At 36.0% G+C, this 21,801-nt stretch overlaps 1 protein-coding gene across 2 annotated transcripts in view; it reads left to right on the plus strand.

Annotated features, from left to right (window-relative positions):
• Positions 1-21,264, plus strand: part of TBC1D15 (TBC1 domain family member 15) — an 80,863-nt gene extending 59,599 nt beyond the window's left edge. For both annotated transcript variants that reach the window (XM_006146195.3, XM_006146196.3), the window contains 7 exons: positions 751-867; positions 9,443-9,543; positions 14,603-14,702; positions 15,362-15,459; positions 16,705-16,821; positions 17,376-17,462; positions 19,937-21,264. In XM_006146195.3, coding sequence (XP_006146257.1) covers positions 751-867; positions 9,443-9,543; positions 14,603-14,702; positions 15,362-15,459; positions 16,705-16,821; positions 17,376-17,462; positions 19,937-20,158 — 842 coding nt within the window. In that variant the 3' untranslated portion in view covers positions 20,159-21,264. The remainder of the gene's footprint in view (positions 1-750; positions 868-9,442; positions 9,544-14,602; positions 14,703-15,361; positions 15,460-16,704; positions 16,822-17,375; positions 17,463-19,936) is intronic.
• Positions 21,265-21,801: the final 537 nt, after the last annotated feature.

Below are 21,801 nucleotides of genomic sequence, written 5' to 3' on the forward strand. Positions count from 1 at the left end.
TATTCTTTCCTAATTTACTGAGGGATCCAAGTTTGGTTGGGATATGCCTTTTTAGTTGTCAAGTATTTCATAGTAAGATGTATTTAGCGCAGGCATCAGTGTTTGAATTGAATTGTTACAACTCATGGAGATGTTTCCAAATCTGTTTTTAATGTCATGAAGTTATTTCCAGCAATGTGTGGATTTTCATTTTTACAAAATGAAAATGAATTACTTATAATAATAGATTAACTGAATGAAAATAAGGAAGTAATTTGCCCTAAAGGTGATTGTAGCACGAGACAGCAAAGTTGCTAATACTTCTTATAATGATTGAACCAATTATGAGTGAAACAAATGTCTTGACTATCCTTGATTGAATAATAGCTTTAAAAAATACTCTTGTCAAGTAGTAGTACCTATCACATGCATTAATGACTGACATTTTTATTGCTAACTAATGTGAATTATTACTGTTGCCTTTTATTCATTGGAAATGTCTTCTACTGTACAGTTAAAGGGTTTCTATGTTTGGATAAAAACTATTTTAATACCTACTTATGAGGTACAATAATTTTTGAAAAAGTATTCTAAAATGTTACTTTATTACATATTTGAAAAGGAATTTGATGAATTTTTCTTTCATTAAGTAAAGCTTGGCAAGAAGGGGAAATTAATAGTAAGAAAGGTAATCTGTACTTATAAGATATGAACTTTATAAGAATCTCTTTTATGAAAGATTTTCAAGTATGCAATGATTTTCCTCTTCAGAAAAAGATGTTAACAGAACAGACCGAACAAACAAGTTTTATGAAGGCCAAGATAATCCAGGGTTGATTTTGCTTCATGACATTTTGATGACCTACTGTATGTATGATTTTGATTTAGGTAAGTTCTCAACAGTCTTAATTTTCAAAGACTTTTATATATATTTACTTTAGAATTTAAATTTATTATCTGGTTAGAGATAGATAATCATTCCATGGTCTAGTTTTTATAGTGGCTATTCCACAGGGCACTGGAAACTAAAAGACTATGGTTCCCAGAAGGAACATTAGGTCATTGCTGCAAACTCACAAGGGAACCATAGGATATTTTAAAATTTTGATGTAATTATAGCAACATAGGACATTGCTCTAACCAGTAGCTGAAATAGTTAAATTATTTAACATGAGATAACTACATTCCTTTTGATGAAATTCTGTTTGCAAAACTGGGGTTTCAACTCTTGCTTTAGCAGAGCTTGAGACATCTTTTGGAGAAGGTGCTTGGATACTGAGCACATTAAATTCAAATTAACCTTAAAGTACGGGTACTTTTTCTTCACTATTGTATCTGTGTTAAATTCCTCCTGGCCTCCCCTGCGTATATTAGGGGAAGATGTAAACTCTAGTGTGGATCATGAGGTGTCTGCATCTTTGCTGAAAATAAATCAATAATCAGTTTTTTTAAAAATACAAACTGTCTGGGACCAGCAGATGGTATAGTGGTTATGTCGCTGGACTCCAGTGTAGTTGGCCACAGTTCGAATCCCGGACTTGGCAGCTTAAAACTCATGCTAGGCATGTGTGCTTGCATGCCCAAGATCCCTAGAGGAGACTGGAGGAGAAGGGATTGATGCATGGCCATCCTCCTTAGGGATGGGAGTGGGGGTGATTTCTTACTTTCTCTGTCTCTGTCTCTCTGGCAAGCACACGTGCCCTATAGCAAAAATCGCTCTCAAAAAAGTAAAGTGTCAGTCTTGTCTATGTCACAACCGTAGAACCTTTAAATTGGATCATTGAAAGCATGTTGGTAGATTAATTTTCAGTTTATAGAGTGCCTTCATTCTTGATTTGATTATTTTTAATCAGTAGTTTGCTATAGGATATATGTATTTGCCAGAGAGAGAGAGAGAGAGCAAGAGAGCAACGAAAGAGAGGGAGAGATGGAGAAAATGAGAAATCACTCGGGGGGGGTTGGCTACACTACAGCCCTTTCTCTTTTATTCTTTTCTTTGGAGAAGAGATTTTTGCTTGGTGTGATTTTCAAGTACTGGATCTAGGACTTGACCCATGCAGCCGACCATGTGGGATCCAGTGCTTAATCACCACCACACTACCTGTTGGGCCTCTTGATTTGATTTTAGTTTTATCATCATTTTAAAGAAGTGGGGAAACAATCTCCACTTTGTAAGTAAAGTTATTGATTCAGAGATTGAATCAGGGTGGCACAAGTAGTACATGATTGTTTTGAGGATAGAGATCCAGATGCACATTACAGCCTGGCATTCTTACCTCTATACCTTTGGCACTCCAACCCATTTCCATGTAGGTTCTGTTACCACTATAACACTGTAGCTAATAGGACCATTGTCCTTATGAAGAGAAGGCATTGTCCATTTTCTCAGGTGGTAATTTTGAGATAAAAATTCACACATACTCTGCACACAAATTCCCGTATGCTTTTTTTCCTCAGGACATAGTCTCACACCAGCTAACTGGGCAACTGCCATCACCGTTTGCCCATGCTAACCCTACACTTTTATCTGTTAAAGCATTCAGTTATCTCAAATATAGTCACAGTTCCCAAATAACTCTGACCTTATGGGAAGCTCAGAATTTTTTTTTTTAAAGAAGTTTTTGCAGTAGAGACCTCAGTGTCAAGACCCTGTTGGTGGGGGTGGGGTCCTTCTCTCTCCCTCTATGTGTCTCCCTCACTTATGAAATAAACCAATAAACAAACTTAAAAAAGTTTTTGCAATAGGGCATGTGTGCTCACAGAGAGGGAAAGTGAGAAATCACCCTCTGGGGGGATGGTCACACTGCAGTCTCTTCTCCATTTGGGGTATGCATGCACACATATCCAATATGCTTTTCTTCTTCTTCTTCTTCTTCTTCTTCTCTTCTCTTCTCTTCTCTTCTCTTCTCTTCTCTTCTCTTCTCTCTTCTCTCTTCTCTCTTCTCTTGTCTTGTCTTCTCTTCTCTTTTCCTTTACTTTATTTCCTTTTCTTTTCTTGAGAGATTTTTGCTGTAGGGTGTAAGTACTCACTGGAGAGCGACAGAGAGACAGAAAGTGAGAAATCATCACCTATGGAGGATGGCCATACTGCAATCCCCTCTCCTCCATTCTCCTCTTGAGATTTTGGGCATGCACGCACACACACCTGGCATGAGTTTCAAGCTGCCGGGTCTGGGACTTGAAGACTGGTATGATTTTCAAGCCAGTGGGTCCAGGACATGAACCATGATTGGCCATATGGTAATCCAGTGACATAACCACTATGCCACCTGCTGGTCCCCTCTAGACATTTTATTTTTTATTTTTTTATTTTTGAAGAGGTTTTTGCTATAGGGCATGTGTGTTTGCCAGACAGACAGAGAGAGAGAGAGACAGAAAGCGAGAAATCACCCCCCAGGGGGGATGGCCATGCTGCAATCCCTTCTCCTCCATTCTCCTCTCGGGATCTTGGGCACGCACGCACACATGCCCGGCATGAGTTTTAAGCCGCCAGGTCCAGGACGTGATCCGTGATTGACTACATGGGAGTCCAGCGACATAGCCATTATGCCAACTGCTGCCCCCCCCCAGACATTTTTAAATGAAAGCAGTAGATCATATTTCCTGCCCTTTAGTCATAGCAGAGCAATGTGAACTGTACATTTACTGTCTTGTATTAGGTTATTTGCAAAGTTATGATGTTTTTTTCTGTGCCAAAATGTGTCATGACTTTCCTGACAACCTATTAGATAATTTCATCGTGTTGAGTGATTTCACTTCTTAGCCCATAAGTCAAGTATAGGTATATTTCTGTTGAATATCATCCCATTAACAGTGAAGGAAAGAGGAGAGAGAAATTATCAAAAGCAGACAGAAAAGCGTAAGGAAGAGTAATTGTAAAAAAAGATTTATTTAATTTTATTTATTATTATGTTTAAATTTGCTATAGGGAACATATGCTCACCAAAGAGAAAGAAATGGAGAAATCCAGCTGCTAGGTGTGCGACCTGAGCTGCCATGTGGGAGTTCAGCACCTTAACCACCATGTAACCTGCTGGTTCCTATTTTTTTTTTTCCTCCTTAATTTGATACTCTAAGAGATAAACTTCAGTTGCCTGGAAAATTTTCCTGTTGGTAGTTAAATTCTTTTTTTCCATAGTGTTTATGTGCCACATTTTTTTCAGTCCATTCATCTGTTTGTTCATATTTTGTTGGTTCTGTGTCTTAGCAGTTGTCAGTAGTGCTGGAATAAACATGGATATGCAAGCACTTTTCCGACTGAGCATTTCTGTCCTTTGGGTAGATACCCAGGAATGGAATTGCTGGATTATTTGGTAGCTCTATTTGTAGGCCTTTGAGGAACTTCCATATTGTTCTCCAGTGGAGTGGCTGAACTGGTGTGCAGTGTATTGATGCTAGTAATATTCATTTTACAAGATGTGGTGATGTACAATGATTGTATAAAATAAATAATTTTTTTTCAATGTAAGAAAGTGTATACTAGGATGATAAGCAATTCATCTCACACCTTTCCACTGAAACAGGTTTGCTAGGAAAATAATTTTGGGAACTACCTTAGAAATTATAGTAGTTCTGATTAAGATGTGCATCAGTTGATACTAGTGTAGAATCTGAGTGTCACTGAATGTTAATTTTAAACAGCTTTAATCCTTCTTTAATTAAAAGGAATTTGTATATTAATTCCACTCCCTCAACCCATGACATTATGTATAAACCCAAAACCCAACCCAAAGAACATCATGGATAAAATAAAAGAGATTAGAGTCAACTAGAACATGAAGATTAATCTTCCTACTTGCTTCAGCTAAGGCTTATGGACAAAATATGGTGGTGATCCCATATGAAAGCTGTAGACTTAAATGATTAAATTAACTCCTTAGAAACTTTTATTTATTATAACTTAATAATAAAGTACCTCCCCTGTTTTTTTTATACAAAGGAAGGGTGCTTTGTAAATCTAAGTGGTATGCTTTGAAATACTTCTATCATAGACCTTTAATTGCTTTAGCCTTTATATTTGTCATTGATTTTACTATATCAGTAGCAGGTAGGAAAGTTCTGAGGATAACATTTATTCTTCCTTCTAACTTACTCTTAATTTCATTTCAGTTTTTCTTTCTTTCTTTCTTTAGTGAGAGAGGGAGTGTAGGGACATGGGGAGAGAGAGTTATTTTTACTTTAAGTTAATATATTTATTTCTTCTAGGAGTGAGAGACAGACAATGGAGACAGCATCCCCAACTAGGTCTTTATGTCACAGTCCACCCCCACCTTTACCCTGCTATGGGTCATTTCATTGTGCATGCCCATCCTGCTTAGGGAGGTCTCCAAATACGAACCTGGAACTTCTCATGTTGGTCAGTCCTTCAGACTGTTGGATTTTACTGCTATGCCACCATCTGGCTCTGAAATAGGTATTTTTGATAGGGCTTCACCAGGCTGTAATTCTCCTGGCCATCCTCCCAGTTAGCTAGGAGTAGGTGGATGCCTTCGCATCTGACCTGTTTAGGTTAGGGCAGGAACCAAACCTGGGCCTCTGAGGTTTGGGAACCAGCAGTTGGCGTAATGGCTATGTTGCTGGACTCCCACGTAGTCGACCGTGGTTCGCATCCCAGACCCGGTGGCTTAAAACTCACGCTGGGCGCGTGTGCGTGCGTGCCCAAGATCCTGAGAGGAGAATGGAGGAGAAGGGATTGTGGCGTGACCATTCCACCTGGGGGAGGGGGGTGATTTCTCGCTTTCTGTTTCTATGTCTCTGTCTGTCTGGCGAGCACACGCGCCTTATAGCGAAAAACCTCCAAAAAAAAAAAAAAAGACAATGGCCCCAGCCATTGCACACTTGCACCACTGTGGCTGAAGCATATTTTTTTCTTTTCTTTTTTTTGGGTGGGGGAGAGATATTTGCCATATAGTGTGTGCACTTGCCGGAGAGAGAGAGAGAGAGAGAGAGAGAGAGAGAGAGTGAGACAGACAGAGACAGACAAACAGTGAGAAAGTAGCCGCTTGGAGGATGGCCATACTGCAGTCCCTTCTAGTCTCCTCTCGGGATTTTGAGCATGCACACATATGTGTCTGATGTGAGTTTCAAGCCTCTTGGTCTGGGACCCAAACTTTGGTCGGCCCTGTGGGAGTCCATTGATGTAACCATTATGCCATCTACTGATCCCTGAATCATATATTGTCTTAAAAGTATATATTATTGGGCTGGCCCCATGGCCTAATGGTTAAGGCAGTTTGAATCCTTGTCCTGGTGGCTTGAAAAACACGCTGGGTGCCTATGCATGTGTTTCCAAAATACCAGCAGAATGGAGAAAAGGAGGAAAAGGGATTATGGCGTAACTACGCCTCATTGGGGGTGCTTTCTACCTCTTGTTTCTCATCCCTACAAGCACACATACTCTGCGCCCCCCCCCCCAAAAAAAAAAGCAATCATTGCTTTAGAATTCACCTGTACAAGTTTGTATAAATGTTTGACATTTATATACCTTGTCACATACCATTTTTTCTAGCACTTCTCTCCATATGTCTTGGTTAACTGCATTGTCTGATATTAACAATATTTGGATGTCATCCATGGAAACCCAGGTGTCCTTTTATGCTAATGTGAGTAAGGGTGTACTTTCCCACATGTACAGTATAGAAATAGTTTAAGAGGGCTATGTGGAAAGGTGTAGCAGAAGATAAGGCAAAGACTTGTAGTCAATTGAGCTAAGTCTTTATTTGTAAGGAGATTCTGAGGCAATCTGAATGCGTCTCTTCTATGATGTATTTGATCTGAGTTGTCCCAAGAGATTTTTGGCTTACCTACTTCCTTAGTCATTTTAAAGTCTTCCAAAACAGGAAGAGTGATACATAATTGTGTATCATTTCTAGCAGAACTATCTCCTCCTTCTCTTAAATGTATACTCTGTAAGTGGTTTTATTGAAGGTCGGTTTTGTGGAGTAAATTTAGGCTTTGGATCTGTGTATATAAAAGACTGTATTTTCCACAGATTTCCCAAGCTACCAATCAATGTACATCTATGTAATTTTAATAAATGTGCAAAAGCTCTCAAAGTTGAATGGTAATATGTAAGCGAAAGACTTTAGTGTGAGCTTTTGTCCCTTTGTTGAATCAAGAATCTGTGTTGTAATACCGAGATTAAATTGCAAAACAAGAAAATTGGGGGTTTTATAAAATGGAAAAAAAAAAACACAAAAAGTTAGTTATGTTTAGATAAAAACCAAAACCAACACTATTTGTTTTTATGTGAGGGTCTGATTCCTTAACTTTCCAATTTTTCTTTTTACCAAGGACTCTGATTAGTGTCACCTTTGAGAAATTACAATAACACCAAGAGAACTGTAGTTACTACAGTGACAACCGCAGGCACAAACTATTGATTGGATTAAACCCAGTCGCTGGCATCTATTGGGTATGGACTAACAGGAAGAGAGAAGATATAGATATGACCATTTAAAAGGGGTTCATAATTTTGTCTGTGACTCCTTTTCTTAAATTACCTGTGATCTGGTTGCTAAAGCAATTGGATCCATTTCAGTTCTTACTTTACCTAACTTATTCAATTTGGCATTATTGACCATTCTGACTTTGTATGAGTCAGAAAACAAACCTTTTCCTACTGTTTTCTCACAACACATATCACTTCTATGATCCCAAAACTTGTGAAGATTTCTCCCTGCTAGCAGGCAAGCCATGGGCTCTGCACTGATACTAAGTGAGCATCCGCTAATCAATTAAGTTCTGATGCTGTTTGAGATAGCTTCAGATCCCCCAGGTTGAGGGCTCAGTCCCCAAGACTGTCCTCTCCTTTCCTGACTTCACATAGCGGTCTCAAAGTCCAAGCCTTTAGAACTTTTGACCAGCTGGCTATAAGTTGGGGTTCTCACCCCCCCCACACTACTTGTTGGGTTCAATTAATTAGCTAGAGAGACTCACAAAACTCAGGAAAAGACCTCCTTATCATTTACTGGTTTATATAAAGGTTATTTTGAAGGATACAGATGAAGAGATGAATAGGGCAAGGCATGTGGGACGGGGTGTGGGACCTCTGTGTCCTGTTTGGGTACAGTACCCTCTAGGAACCTCCTCATGTTCATCTGTCCAGAAGCTCCCTGAACCCCTGTCCTTTTGGGTCTTTATAAAGACTTCGTTACATAGCTATTTTAATAAAATGCTAATTGATGGAGTGGGGAAACCCAGAAAAGCCTATCTATTCACATGTTTGGGAGTTTCTGTGACCTGCCTTTGGGTAAGTGAAAGGCGGGCAGGAGAAGTTCAGACCATCTTTCACTTTTCTCCGGTTGAAGCTGTTTCAGGAATCAAGGACTGAAGGACAAATACTTATGAGCCAGAAACCATAGATGGAAGTCACACTTTGTAATTTTCTTCCCCTTGATTTTTGTAACATTCTTTTCTCTTCACTTTTTTCTTTTCCATTTCTTCTGGTCTCCCTTTGGTTATAGTCTCTTACATTTGATGTTTGCCGAGACTTGCTTAGCACGAACACATTTCTCTGAGTGGGGAAAGCTGCAGATTAGAAATAGACGCAATAACAAAACACACAAAGACACACAAATATAGATGCAATAACAAAACACAAAAACACACAAGTATAAAAAGGCAAGGATTGGGTGGGCACAACTTCTCTAATAGAGAAATTGCGACTATAACCAGCCTTAGGTTTATTCTTTTAAAGGGCAAAAAATGGGGGAAGGAGAAAATGGGGAAAAAGGAAGTGAAATATAAAGAGAATGAGGGAGGTAAAATTGGGATATAAAGCCAGTTTTTACATATAAATCGACTAAAAATATAAAAATGACTGGCACCATATAATTTCACAAATCCTCTTGGGGAAATAATCTAAAAAAGGCTTGTGACTTTTTTTAGCCTAATATTGGGCAGTATGGAAGTATTAAGTTTCAACAAGAGCAAAAAAACAGTCATTAGCAACAGGCAAATACTGCTTTCATATGTAAATGTTTTTTAATAGCCCTGCTAAAATAGCTTACAAAAGTGCATATCTGCATGTCTTCAGGCCACATGTTTTAATCACATGTTTTTAAATTAACTGCTCTCCACAGATGTTCCTCTGGTTCTCTCTTCACCTTTATTCTTTCTCATGATCTCTTGCACATTGTTTTATTATGTCACCCCCTCTTGAAGTGCTGTCTACCTAAGACACATACTGATGGTGTATGTTTATCTGTGTGACAGCTCCAAAACAGCTTATCTTTCTCACCCAGTTACTAGACTTCTGAAACAGCTAATCTTTCTCACCCAATTGCTAGACTGCCTTCCCTTTTATTATTATTCTTAATTTTTTTGGTGAATGTCAATATCTGCCAGGTTCTGAATCCAAAGGAAGAAGGTAAGGTGTAATATTAGGTGAAATGGTTATATGCACAAAGGACACACAAAGCTTATGTTTTTCAAAGACATTATTTTTTTCTATTTGTCTTAGGATATGTGCAAGGAATGAGTGACTTACTTTCCCCTCTTTTATATGTGATGGAAAATGAAGTGGATGCCTTTTGGTGCTTTGCCTCTTACATGGACCAAATGGTAAGATAGGATTTCTTCTTTTAATCAGACTGACTTTAAAATTCTGGTTGTATAACCTTATTATATAAGATTAATTTTTTTATTTTGCTAGCTGTAATGGAACATTTAAAAATAACTTTTTTCTTTTCTTTTTTTTTTTTTTGATTTGCAAGAGGTTGTGTGTGCTACTGGGGGGTGGAGTGGGGGGGTGGTGGTGGTGAGAAAGCAACTCCCGTAGGAAATGGTCACACTGCAGTCCCTTCTCTTTCATTTCTCTCTCCTTTTGGAATTTTGGGCATGCAGATACACATCTCTAGTGGGTCTTTCAAGCTGTCAGGTCCAGGTCCATCTGGACCTCACAGTTGGCCATGTGGAATCCAGTCACCTTAACTACCATACCATTGGCTGGCCCACTGCATGCTTGTTTTATTCTTAATAGCCTTTCAAGAGGGTTAGAAATATTAGAATTTTTTAATTTAATTTTTTTTTTTTTTAGGTTTTTATTATAGGGCATGTGTGCTTGCTGGAGAGAGAGAGACAGGGAAAGTGAGAAATCATACCCCAGGGGTGATGGCCATGCCACAACCCTCCATTCTCTTCTCAGGGTTTTGGACACACATGTACATGTGCCTAGTGTGATTTTCAAGCTGCTGAGTCCAGGACTTGAACCACAGTGAAATGTGTGGGAGTCCAGACACCATAACCACCATGCCATTGTTACCCTTGTTTTTAGTATAAAAAGTAGAGAGTACATGCTTGTATTACAGAAATAATCAGGATTTAGTACTGATACATGCTTCTGTTATACAGAAGAGCCATGATTCATTATAGGATATTGATGAAAAAGATAATATAATTTTGTGCAAGAGTTGAGCTTTCATATCATCTGTTGCATGGCTTAGTCATGTCAAATAATATCCCTACCTTTTGTGAAGATTTTGAATTTTGTCAGTGAAGTAACTGATTTTTATCCAGATTTTCTAAACTGTTTGAAGTCTGACATGTTCTTAGTAATTAATTCATTGTTATTTTCTCAGAATAATGTGATTATTAGAATTGAACTATGTCTCTATACTCATTTTAGTGAAAAGAACATTTTATCTATTAGTATTACGTCTTTATTTTTTTAGAGAGAGATTTTTTGCTATAAGGGCATGTGTGCTCGCTGGAGAGACAGAAAGCAAGAAATCATCCTCCGGGGAGATGGCTATGTGCAACCCCTTCTCCTTTATTCTCCTCGTAGGATCTTGGGTACTTACGCATACGTGCTTGGTGTGAGTTTAAGCCACTGAATCTGGGACTCAAACCAGTCAACTACATAGGAATCCAGCTACATAACCATTATACCATCTGCTGATGCCATTGCTGTGTCTTTGAGGATATTATATTAGAAAGTATTAATGGGGAAATAAAATAGAAAAGTTGTAGTGATCCACTAGAAAGGAAAAAAAGGAAGTAGATAAAGGCATATTAATTGTACAGACCCGACTACTCAGCTCACTGTATTTTTTCAAAATAAAACTAATATACTTAATGCAGGACCTATATGTCAGAGGTTGAAATAAATGCTTACTGTGGTTTAAAGACTGAATTTGTAATTTTCTAAAGTATTTTCTTGTAAAGTAAGGTTTATTAAGTCAGAGTTTCTGGGATACATATGTGAAATTTGGAAGTGGTACCCTTTTTCTTTATCGTAGCCTCCTTTCCCTATTTTTCTTTCCCTTTTCAGTTTTTTTCTACTTTTGTCCATTTCCTCAGTTCTTTTGTCCATGGTTTCCATCCATTTTTAACTTTACTTAATTCCTTCCCAAATATTAGATAAAATTTGATAGTTTTTAGATAGTCTTTTACTTTAAATTCTTAAGTGTTCATATTAGTCCTTTGCCATGAATTAACATTTTTGGATTATTTAGAACAGTTATCATTTGCAGTAATCTGCTAATATCATAGTTTGTCTTCCTTACTTTTTTCATTGATTGATTTGCCTACCTTTTTAGTTCCAATTACTCTCAAGTGCTTTAGAAACCCGAGACATTTATTGATTTTGTAAAGGTCTCTACGACTGATCTTATCAGGTCATCGGAAAAATCATGATGTCTTTTTCTGTGTAAAAATGTGTCATGACATTCCCGACTATCCAATAATTATATAAAATTGTTATCTGCCCTCCTCGTGATTTTGTCATTTATCATCTTTTCACTAGAGTAGTTCCTTAGTAAAGGTTTCATGTCTTTCGCTAGTAACTTACCAGAATTTTTCTAATGCCCAACATGAAGTTGTTCAACAGATTTTTGTAGAATAATCTTTACCCAGTGCTTAGTTTAAACCTCTACTTATGTTCAGAAAAAAATGAACATGAGTGTACTGTATTTAGTTTTGTAAAATAATATCATTTTCAATAAAACTAAGCCAATATTTCATGATCAACTGTATTGGCATATAATGCCACATAGATGCATGTATATACTTGTGGGAATTTAGGTGTCATATATAAAAACTACTTTCTGAAAATCTGTAATAAACACTTTACGGTCTATTTGTTGTTCTTGTGTTTCCTCATCCTGTCTTTTTTTTTTTTTTTTCCCTTTGGAGAGGTTTTTGCTATAGGGTGCATGCACTCTCCAGAAAGACAGAGAGAGACAGACAGAAAGCGAGAAATCACCCCCCAGGGGGGATGGCCATGCCACAATCACTTCTCCTCCATTCTCTTCTTGGGATCTTGGGCACACACACACACATGTGCCCGGCATGAGTTTAATCCACCAGGTCCGGGACTCAAACTGCGGTTGACTACATGGGAGTCCAGCAACATAGTATTATGTTAACTGCTGGTCCCCCTCATCCTATCTCTTAACACAGTTAAATGTTCTCTATGTTTTCTTTTTCCACTAAGGGGATTTTTGTAATCCTTATTCTAAAAAAGATCTCTTCTCTGTATATTTTCTCCTAAGATCTCTCTCTCTCTCTTTTAATTTGGATGAAAGACATATATGTGCCAACTAAAATAACTTATGATTATTTTTCACTGCATTGCTGTATTTTTGGTGTCCTTAAATTTGTGCTACTGCTTCTTGACCTTTGGTTTGCTTTACAGCTTTACTTTAGATAAGCTTGTACTGCTTTTGTGATGGTGAACCTAATGTCCATAAATTTACTTCTGCTAATATTTACTCACATCTAATGCAAGTCTGGGTATACTTTATTATGGAAACTTGCTAAGTACATATGATTTAATGACTTTCTTTTATCTGTCATCCATTTTGTCACATAGTTGTAGTCTCTTTCTTTTCCCCATTTTTCTGCACACACCATACATTTTATTTAGAGATACAGGTGAGATTCTTTGTGTTAATATGTACATCTAGTGTTGATTCCACTCCCTCTTTTCTAGAATAGCTTCTTTTTTGAAGTTGGCACTTACTATTTGGGGGGTATTTCTGTTTTTTTGAGAGATTTTCACTACAGGGTGCGTGCACTTGCCAGACAGACAGAGAGAGACATAGAGACAGAAAGCGAGAAATCACCCCCCGGGGGGATGGTCACGCCGCAATCCCTTCTCCTCCATTCTCCTCTCAGGATCTTGGGCACGCACGCACACGCGCCCGGTGTGAGTTTTAAGCCACCGGTCCGGGACACGAACCGCGGTCGACTATGTGGGAGTCCAGCGACATAGCCATTACGCTAACTGCTGGTTCCCGGGGGTACTTCTTTTTGATAGCAGAGTTGGCTATCATGGCTATGACAAACTGATATTTTCAAACCAAGTCTCCTCTTTGGCGGTATCACAACAAAAATTATATTGCTAGTCAGAGTTAATTGTGCCCTTCTACAGGTCCGTCTGGTAAATGTGGAGAAACTGTATCCTAAAGGCCTTAGTTTAGTCTGTTAAACTAGGTCTTTAATTTATTAAGAAGAAACAGCTTGAGAATCAGTAGCCTTTACTTTTTTTTTTTTTTTTTTTTAATTTAAATTCAAGCATGAGTTGTTTCTAACCTGATAGGTACTTCTAATAAAGCACTATTGTACTCTAAAAAAGTTGCAAGGAAGGAGATGTTGTTGTTCTAAGTCCTTTCACAAGGGTCAGGGCAAGAAGTCACCATAAAGGAGTTGGACATATGAGTCAACGGGATCACAAAAATATAAAAAGCCTACCAAGGCATTTGTTTTGGTGTCCCTTGGTCCTTTGATTCAAGTTTTGGAAGGTAAACCACAGCAGTTCTAAACGTTGTGACTTAAGCACATCTTCATATGTTGACATGTTATTGAGGACCCCAAAGAGCTTTATTTTATTTTTTAAATGAAGGTTATAGTTATTGATTTTTTATATGAAAAATTAATACTGAGGAATTTATAAATGCTTACGTAGTACTTATTCATTTAAACATAATCTTAACATTGCCTTTTTTTTAAAAAAAAAGCTACTTTAATAAATGAGAAAAATTTACTGGGAAGAGGGACTGTTTTACAGTTTTAATTTTTTAAAATGTCTGGTTTAATAGAAAACAACTGGATTTCTATGTGTGTTCTTGTATTCAGTGGTATTCAGTGTGTTACTGTCACATACCATATAGCTTTTGTATTTGTGAGAGAGAGCATGAAATGCAAACAATGTTTTGGTATTGTCGTGAAAATGGTTTTGACCTCACAAATTCCGTAATGTCATTAAGCTTAGAAAGTAATGAGATACATATTAAAGCTGAAAGTAATTTTATTTTGTGTAGTAACTTGAAGGAGTATTTTATACCGAAAATAATTTGATAAATATTTCTCAAATGTGTATTCTTTTCACTAAATCTTAGTTTTGTAAAAAATAAATGTATCATTTTGTCTGCAGCTGCTACACCTGCATTCTTCTTTATCTAAATCAAATAAATAGTGGGAAAAAAGTAATCCTTAGTTTGAGACAAAGGATTCTCCCTCCCTTTTTTATAGAGTTTCTTTTGATTTTTAATAAATTATGTATTTTGTTAAACATAATCAGTGTGGTATAAGTCCAGCATGGGTCATTAGATATCATGTTTTACTTTTATCAGTGTTACAATATATTATGTATGTGATAACAGTTATTATTTTTTTAAAGCATCAAAATTTTGAAGAACAAATGCAAGGCATGAAGACCCAACTAATTCAGCTAAGTACCTTACTTCGATTGTTGGATAGTGGATTTTGCAGTTACTTAGGTAAGTTTAGTGAATTAGAAATCTAGCAAATTTTAGGGTGTTACACAGAAAAATATGTAAAGAATGCTGGGGCCAACAGGTGGCGTGATGTTTAAGGCTCAGGATCCCACACTGCCAGTTCTGTGGTTTGAGTCCTGGGTCCAGCAGCTTGAAAATCATGCCAGGCACATGTGCTTGCATGCCCAGAATCCTGAGAGGAGAATGGAGGCTTCAAAGGAATTATATTGTGGCCATATACCCGAGGGGTGATTTCTCACTTTCCCTCTCTGTTTCTCTCTGGTGAGCGTACATGCCCTATAGCAAGAAAAAAAAATTTTTTTAAGATATTTTATATATACACACATACACACACATATACTATAGTTGTCTAGGACCCTCTGAGGAATGGAAGTGTGGGACCATGCTATTTTTGTATAATTCTGCCCTCAGATATTCAATTTATAAAAAGAATTGTTTGTTGTTGTTTGGTGATTTTTAAGAAGTTAGCATGAACATATGAATTGTTCCCTTGAATAAGTAGAACACAGTTAAATATATAGAGCTTGTAATCACCTTATATGCTTAGAAACATTTGAGTTTCAGAAAGGTATTGTGTATATTAAAACTGTATTCTGACAGAAGAAGAATAATCAATATATGTATTTTTTTCTTCCATATAGAATCTCAGGACTCTGGATACCTTTATTTTTGCTTCAGATGGCTTTTAATCAGATTCAAAAGGGAATTTAGTTTTCTAGATATTCTTCGATTATGGGAGGTAAGTTCTTAAATTATTATACAAGTGTAAAATTTATTATAAAAAGAAACAGTTTATTCCGTAGAGTCTAAGTGGATTATGACAGCCTAACTGAACTTTCTAAGGCAGGTATGCTCCTACATTCTGATGGATTTGTAACCTCTCTTTAAAAATTTATGACTTTGAATTATCTGATATTTTTGGAGCTTGTTTCTTCAAATCACAACTCCTAAGAGATTTGAGGCCAGGAATTATTCAGAATAAGTTGTCTACATCACTCACTGCCATTGTTTCTTTTGTTAGAGACCTGATATTATATGAGCATCTGTCATACTCTGTTTACCTCTTCTTTCTGATCTTAGAAGTAAATTTATATGCTCTCTACCTGGAATCATAGTTAAATTTTTATCAATTTTGTTAAATTAGTATCTCAGTTTCATCTTTAAAGGATGAATTAATGATATTATTACCACATGGCTAGAATAATTCCTCAATCTGTGTTTTAAAGAAATTGAAACTTTTAATGAATCCTTTGAGGTTAAATTGCATTGTAATTAAACTTAAAGAACTGGAGTTATTTGAAAATCATTCAGCTTGATTTACTTCTTGTGAAAGAAGCAAAACCGTTTTAGGTATACTCTAATAGTATTGTTTGTATGAGTCTTTGTAGCTTTCCAGATCAGGTGTTATTTAGATACATTACTGAGGGGAAAACTAAGGCCCTAAATTTGAGGGCATTATTTATCTTTAGAAATTGTTACTATTGATCAAATATTTTATATGTTTCTATATACATTTTGGGTAGTTGGTTCAGTTTTTATCATAAATCAGGGATAGTATTTTTAGAATTTAGCTTTTTTTCCTTTTAAACAGGGATTTAAGGTTTACAAGTGAAAAACCTAAGATTCAGAAAAATATTAAAACTGCATGTAACCTTTACACCTTAAACTTAACCTCATGACTGTATCTCCTTAATTAATAACATTTCTCATATTGTTTAGATTCAGTGATTTGCTTACTGTACTTATCCAAGGAACCACATTTGGAACACATCCTATTCTTCTAGAGTTAAACTTGATGTTAGTTGTTTTATCGGTTACAGTAAGACCCTCCCCTACCTTTAATTTCCTAACTAGTAAAACAGTGGACTACCCTAAGTAGGCAGTTTCTACTCTGCATAGAAGTCATTAAAGTTCAGTGTTGTATCTGGATGGAAAATATTTCAGAATTGATGTAGTTTACTGAATTGTTGTATTTTTAAAATAGGTAATGTGGACTGAACTGCCTTGTAAAAATTTTCATCTTCTTCTTTGTTGTGCTATTCTGGAATCAGAAAAGCAACAAATAATGGAAAAGCATTATGGCTTCAATGAAATACTTAAGGTAATAAGTCCTTTAATTTAGATTTTAATGTTTTGGTTCTGTCCTCCTTCTATTTGGTGATCATGATAATACACAACATTTTAACATTTTCTTGAAATCCTAGGGTAACTTAAATGATATCAATAATAGTGCTGGGACTGACACTTTGGAAACGACAAGTCTATATATACATTCTGGCTACTTATTTTTATGGACTAATTAGGAAGAAAAGGAAATTCAATGGGTACATTTTTAGTTTTCATAAAAAAGAATTGTCTAGTTTGAATAAAGATGGTTTTTATAAAAGTAATTGACTCTAGCTTATAACTTTGAGATAGTAGACTGGAGACAACTGCTAGATTTAATGTTTCAAAAGCTTATTTAGCTGTTCTTTAGGTTTAAAACTCAAAAAAATCTAATGAAAGATACATCGAATTTCCTGTGTATTTGTAGTATATGAATTTTTTATTTTAAGGATTTTATATGCAGTGAAATATAACTTGTAATAAATTGTTCAAATAGTAGTATAGTGCTTTCCATTTTGATTATCGTTTTATTTTATTGATGCCTTTTAGCATATCAATGAATTGTCCATGAAAATTGATGTGGAAGATATACTATGCAAGGCTGAAGCAATTTCTCTACAGATGGTAAAGTGCAAGGTATAAAATGTTTCAAATAATTGCATGGTTTTTGTTTTTGGTGGTTTGGAAATGATCAAGACAGACTTTTCTTTTTAGAAGTAAGATAAGTGCAATAACTTGCACTTCTTAGTAAGTTGAGGACAGACAGCACAGCATTGGCTAGCTTTTTGTTTACCATTATATTCTTACACACTCGGTTGGAACAAGTTGACTAATTGTACTAGAGAGGAAAGAAACATTTACTAATAAAATAAAATGGCAAAAGTAATGAAAATATCGCTATAACACTTTAAAGAGTATGTAGAATTTAACTAAGCAATGACATAGTACCCAGTCAAATTAATGATTACAGAAGAGGATCTCATATTAAAATTTTGTATCCCTAAATAAAGACCGGTACTCTTCAGAAATAATTAAATGAATACTCTTATGTCATTATATTTGTATCAGTCAGGCTTTTAATTATTTCTAAAAACAAGGCAAATTTGATGTATTATCTGAATTCAAACTAAATCAGTATATTTTTGATATATTTATATTTTGGCTTTTACTTTTTCTTTTTTTTTTTTTTTTTTTGAGAGGTTTTTGCTATAGGGTGCGTGCACTTGCCAGAAAGACAGAGAGAGACAGAGAGATAGAAAACAAGAAATCACCTCCTCAGGGGGATGGCCACACTGCGAACCCTTCTCCTCCATTCTCCTCTCAGGATCTTGGGCATGCACGCACTTGTACCTGGCGTGAGTTTAAGCCACCAGGTCCGGGACTTGAACTGTGGTCGACTACATGGGAGTTCAGCAACATAGCTATTACTCTAACTGCTGGTCCCCGGCTTTTACATTTTTATGAGAATTTTTGTTTGGTCTTTATCTTTTGTTCATGAATCAAATTGTTAATTGCTTCAGTTTTACAAACATTTATTTGCTAACAATTCTGTCCCAAAACACATCAATGAGATACTTCTTGCCTTTAAGGAACTTCTTTTTACTGAGGGAGAAAGATGATGGTTTAAAGAAGATACTATAAAAAGGGAAAGACATTAGAAAATATTAGAAAACTATGTGGGTGAGCTGGGTCACCAGGTCCAGGACTTGAACTGTGGTCGACTACATGGGAGTTCAGCAACATAGCTATTACTCTAACTGCTGGTCCCCGGCTTTTACATTTTTATGAGAATTTTTGTTTGGTCTTTATCTTTTGTTCATGAATCAAATTGTTAATTGCTTCAGTTTTACAAACATTTATTTGCTAACAATTCTGTCCCAAAACACATCAATGAGATACTTCTTGCCTTTAAGGAACTTCTTTTTACTGAGGGAGAAAGATGATGGTTTAAAGAAGATACCAAAAAAAGGGAAAGACATTAGAAAATATTAGAAAACTATGTGGGTGAGCTGGGTTGGGGTGGAGAGTGACTAGCTTAGAAAAAAATCAGGAATCACTTATGAAAAAAAAAGATGGTTAGGATTTCATCTGGAGTGGAGAATGAAGGTGTGAGAAGGGTACCTAACACATGCACTGTTTGCTCAGATATTCCAGGCACAGAAAGAAATACTGCTTGTTTTCATATGTAGAATCTAAAAAAGTTGATCTCATAGAAGCGGTCAGTAGAGTAGTGGTTACTAGAGGGTGGGAAGAGGAGGTAGAAGGGAGGACGAGGAGATTGAGCAACAGTACAAAGTTACAGTTAAGATAGAAGGTATAAATTTTGGGGTTCTGTTGCTCACTTGAGTGACTATAGTTAACAATATTGTATATTTTAAAAGAGAAGATTTTGGATGTTTGGGTCAGCTGGTGGCATGGTGGTTAAGGTGGCTAGATCTCACATGGCCAACTGAACAGTTCAAGTCCTGGACCCAGCGGCTTGTAACACATGCCTGGTGCATGTTTGTGCATGCCTACAATCCCGAGAGGAGAAGGGATTGTGCTGTGGCCATCCATCTCCATTGGGGGATGACTTCTTTCTATCTCTTTCTCTGAAGAGTGCATGTACCCTTTAGCAAAGCAAAACAACAACAACAAAAATTTTGACTGTTCTCATCTTAAAGAAATGATTAATATTTAAGGTTTTGGATGTGCTAAATACCTGATTTGATCATAATGTGCACATATATCAAAAATACCACATTATGTGCTCTATAAATATGCACAATTAGTATGTTGTCAGTTAACAAACCCTTAACAAATGTTTAGATTCTAGAGTGTCAGCAGGGTCTTTTTGTTTTTAAAAAGAATTAATTATTTAATTTTATTTATTATTATTTTAAAAATTTGCAGTAGGGCATGTACACTGAATACAGAGAGACACAGAGAGAGTGAGAGAGAAAGCCACTGGGTCTGGAACTCGAACTGCAGTTTGCCACATGGGGGTCCAGTGCCTTAACACCATGTCAACTTCCAACACTGTCAGTAGAGTTTTACATGGAAGTGTTAACTTTGTGTCTATTTTTCCTTTCTAGTGAACAGTTGTTTTGTGTTTGATTTTTCATATCCAGGAATTGCCAGAAGCAGTTAGTGAGATACTTGGGCTTCAGAATAGTGAAGTTACGACGCCAGATTCAGATACTGGTGAAGATGAAAATGTTGGCATGACTTCTTGTCCTGCATCTGCATTTCAGAATACTACTTTGCCTGCACTTGCTGCCAGTGGAGCCAGAGATGACAGTCCAACACAGATACCAGTGTCCCCAAATGTCACCAGATTAACACCTGCATGATCATTCTTCTTGCTTATTTTTGAAGAGACACTTTGTTGCAACTCTTTTTCAAGTAATTTAAAGGTGGAAATTTAAAATCTTGGTATTGATCATGCTTTAACGTTTATGGAAAGTGTACTGATATTCTTGCATTAAAGCTTTACAAAGATTGAAACTAATTATTTTTGTAGTTACTTCTACCAAATAGCCTTTCCTTTTCAATAACATTCCCTTGTATTTTTATAGCCAAGTGCATTTTACTTTCTTGCTGATGAACTGGAATTGTTTAAATATAACAAGTGGATGAGTTGGAAATTATGCACTTTGAAAAACATTCACTTTGTTTACTCTAAGTTTAGTGGGTTTGGGGTTTCGTTAAATGCTGAGCCTTTTTATAGCATTTTGGGTTGAGAAGTAGATTGTTACCCAGTAATGAAATTTAAAGAAAAAAGGATTTGTTTTTCGTTATTGTTTACAACAGTACTCAGCTTAAATATTTATGTTGGTTGAATGTGATTTAAATTGGACATTTTCATCAATGCAATTGAATGTGTACATGAACTATTTCAACCATAATCAGTGAATTGGCAGTATATTTTTACATGAAATTTTTCTTGTATATAAAGACTGTAAGTACTTAATTTATGCATATAAGAAAGGATAGGCATATTTTCTTTATCTGAATAAACTTAACTATTGATTTGTATAACCTGATTTGACAAAATTAATACATGGCTTCAGTATGAGATCTTTTTCAAAACTATTTTCTTAACCAGACATTTATTTCCTGAGACTACATTCAGCCCTGTACCTGGTATAATTTTGAAATTAATTGCTTGTAACCTCACTTGACTGGTAATGTTTATCATCCTTCCTAATACTGCACTAACAGATTAATCAGGTCTCTAAATTTTTATAAAATGATCTTTGCAAAAAGCTATATCAGAAGTTTCAAGATACTATCATGAGTCTTGAAATAGTACTTTTTTTGGTATATGGATGAATCTGTTGTTTTTACCATGCAGTTTTGCATGATTTTAAGTTATGTGGAATTAACATAACTGATTCCGTTTTAATTGTAATTTGTTAACTTCTGTACATATCATTAAAATAAATTTGAAGTTGAAGTAGTGTTTTCAGTTAAATTATAATTAGAAATAGTCTGCTGGTTCTTCATGAGAAGAAAAAAAATCCAAAACGGACCTTAATCCATCCTGTATTTTTATGTGATTGAAAAATCATTTGAATAAATGTAAAATGAGAAAGAAACATTACCCCATTTTTAACTGAACATTGTTTTCATCAGCATGAAAATGGGCAGAGTATTACCTTGCTGAGTATAACTATCGGACTCAGTTAAGTAACTTTCTATAACTGATGTTACTAGTGTAAAGTAAAAGTTGTACTGTTCTAAAATGATCCAGTAAATAAATTTTTCCCCCTTGAAAGTTAGGGAACCAAATAAGCTTTCTTTTTCCTAGTCGAGCATTAACTGATACTCGTGACAGTAGAACCATTAGATGTTAGTTTTTAATATCGTGTGTATTATCTTTCATCAGTTAATAATGAGTAAGCCTATTCAGAAAAAAAAAAAAAGTAAACTGATCAAAACCTCAGCATCTCCAGCCTTTCATTTCCTGCCATTCAGGAAATTGCTTAGAACA

This window comes from Tupaia chinensis, unplaced genomic scaffold (genome assembly GCF_000334495.1).
Source record: "Tupaia chinensis unplaced genomic scaffold, TupChi_1.0 Scaffold000168_1, whole genome shotgun sequence".
In the NCBI taxonomy this organism is placed as follows: Eukaryota; Metazoa; Chordata; class Mammalia; order Scandentia; family Tupaiidae; genus Tupaia; species Tupaia belangeri.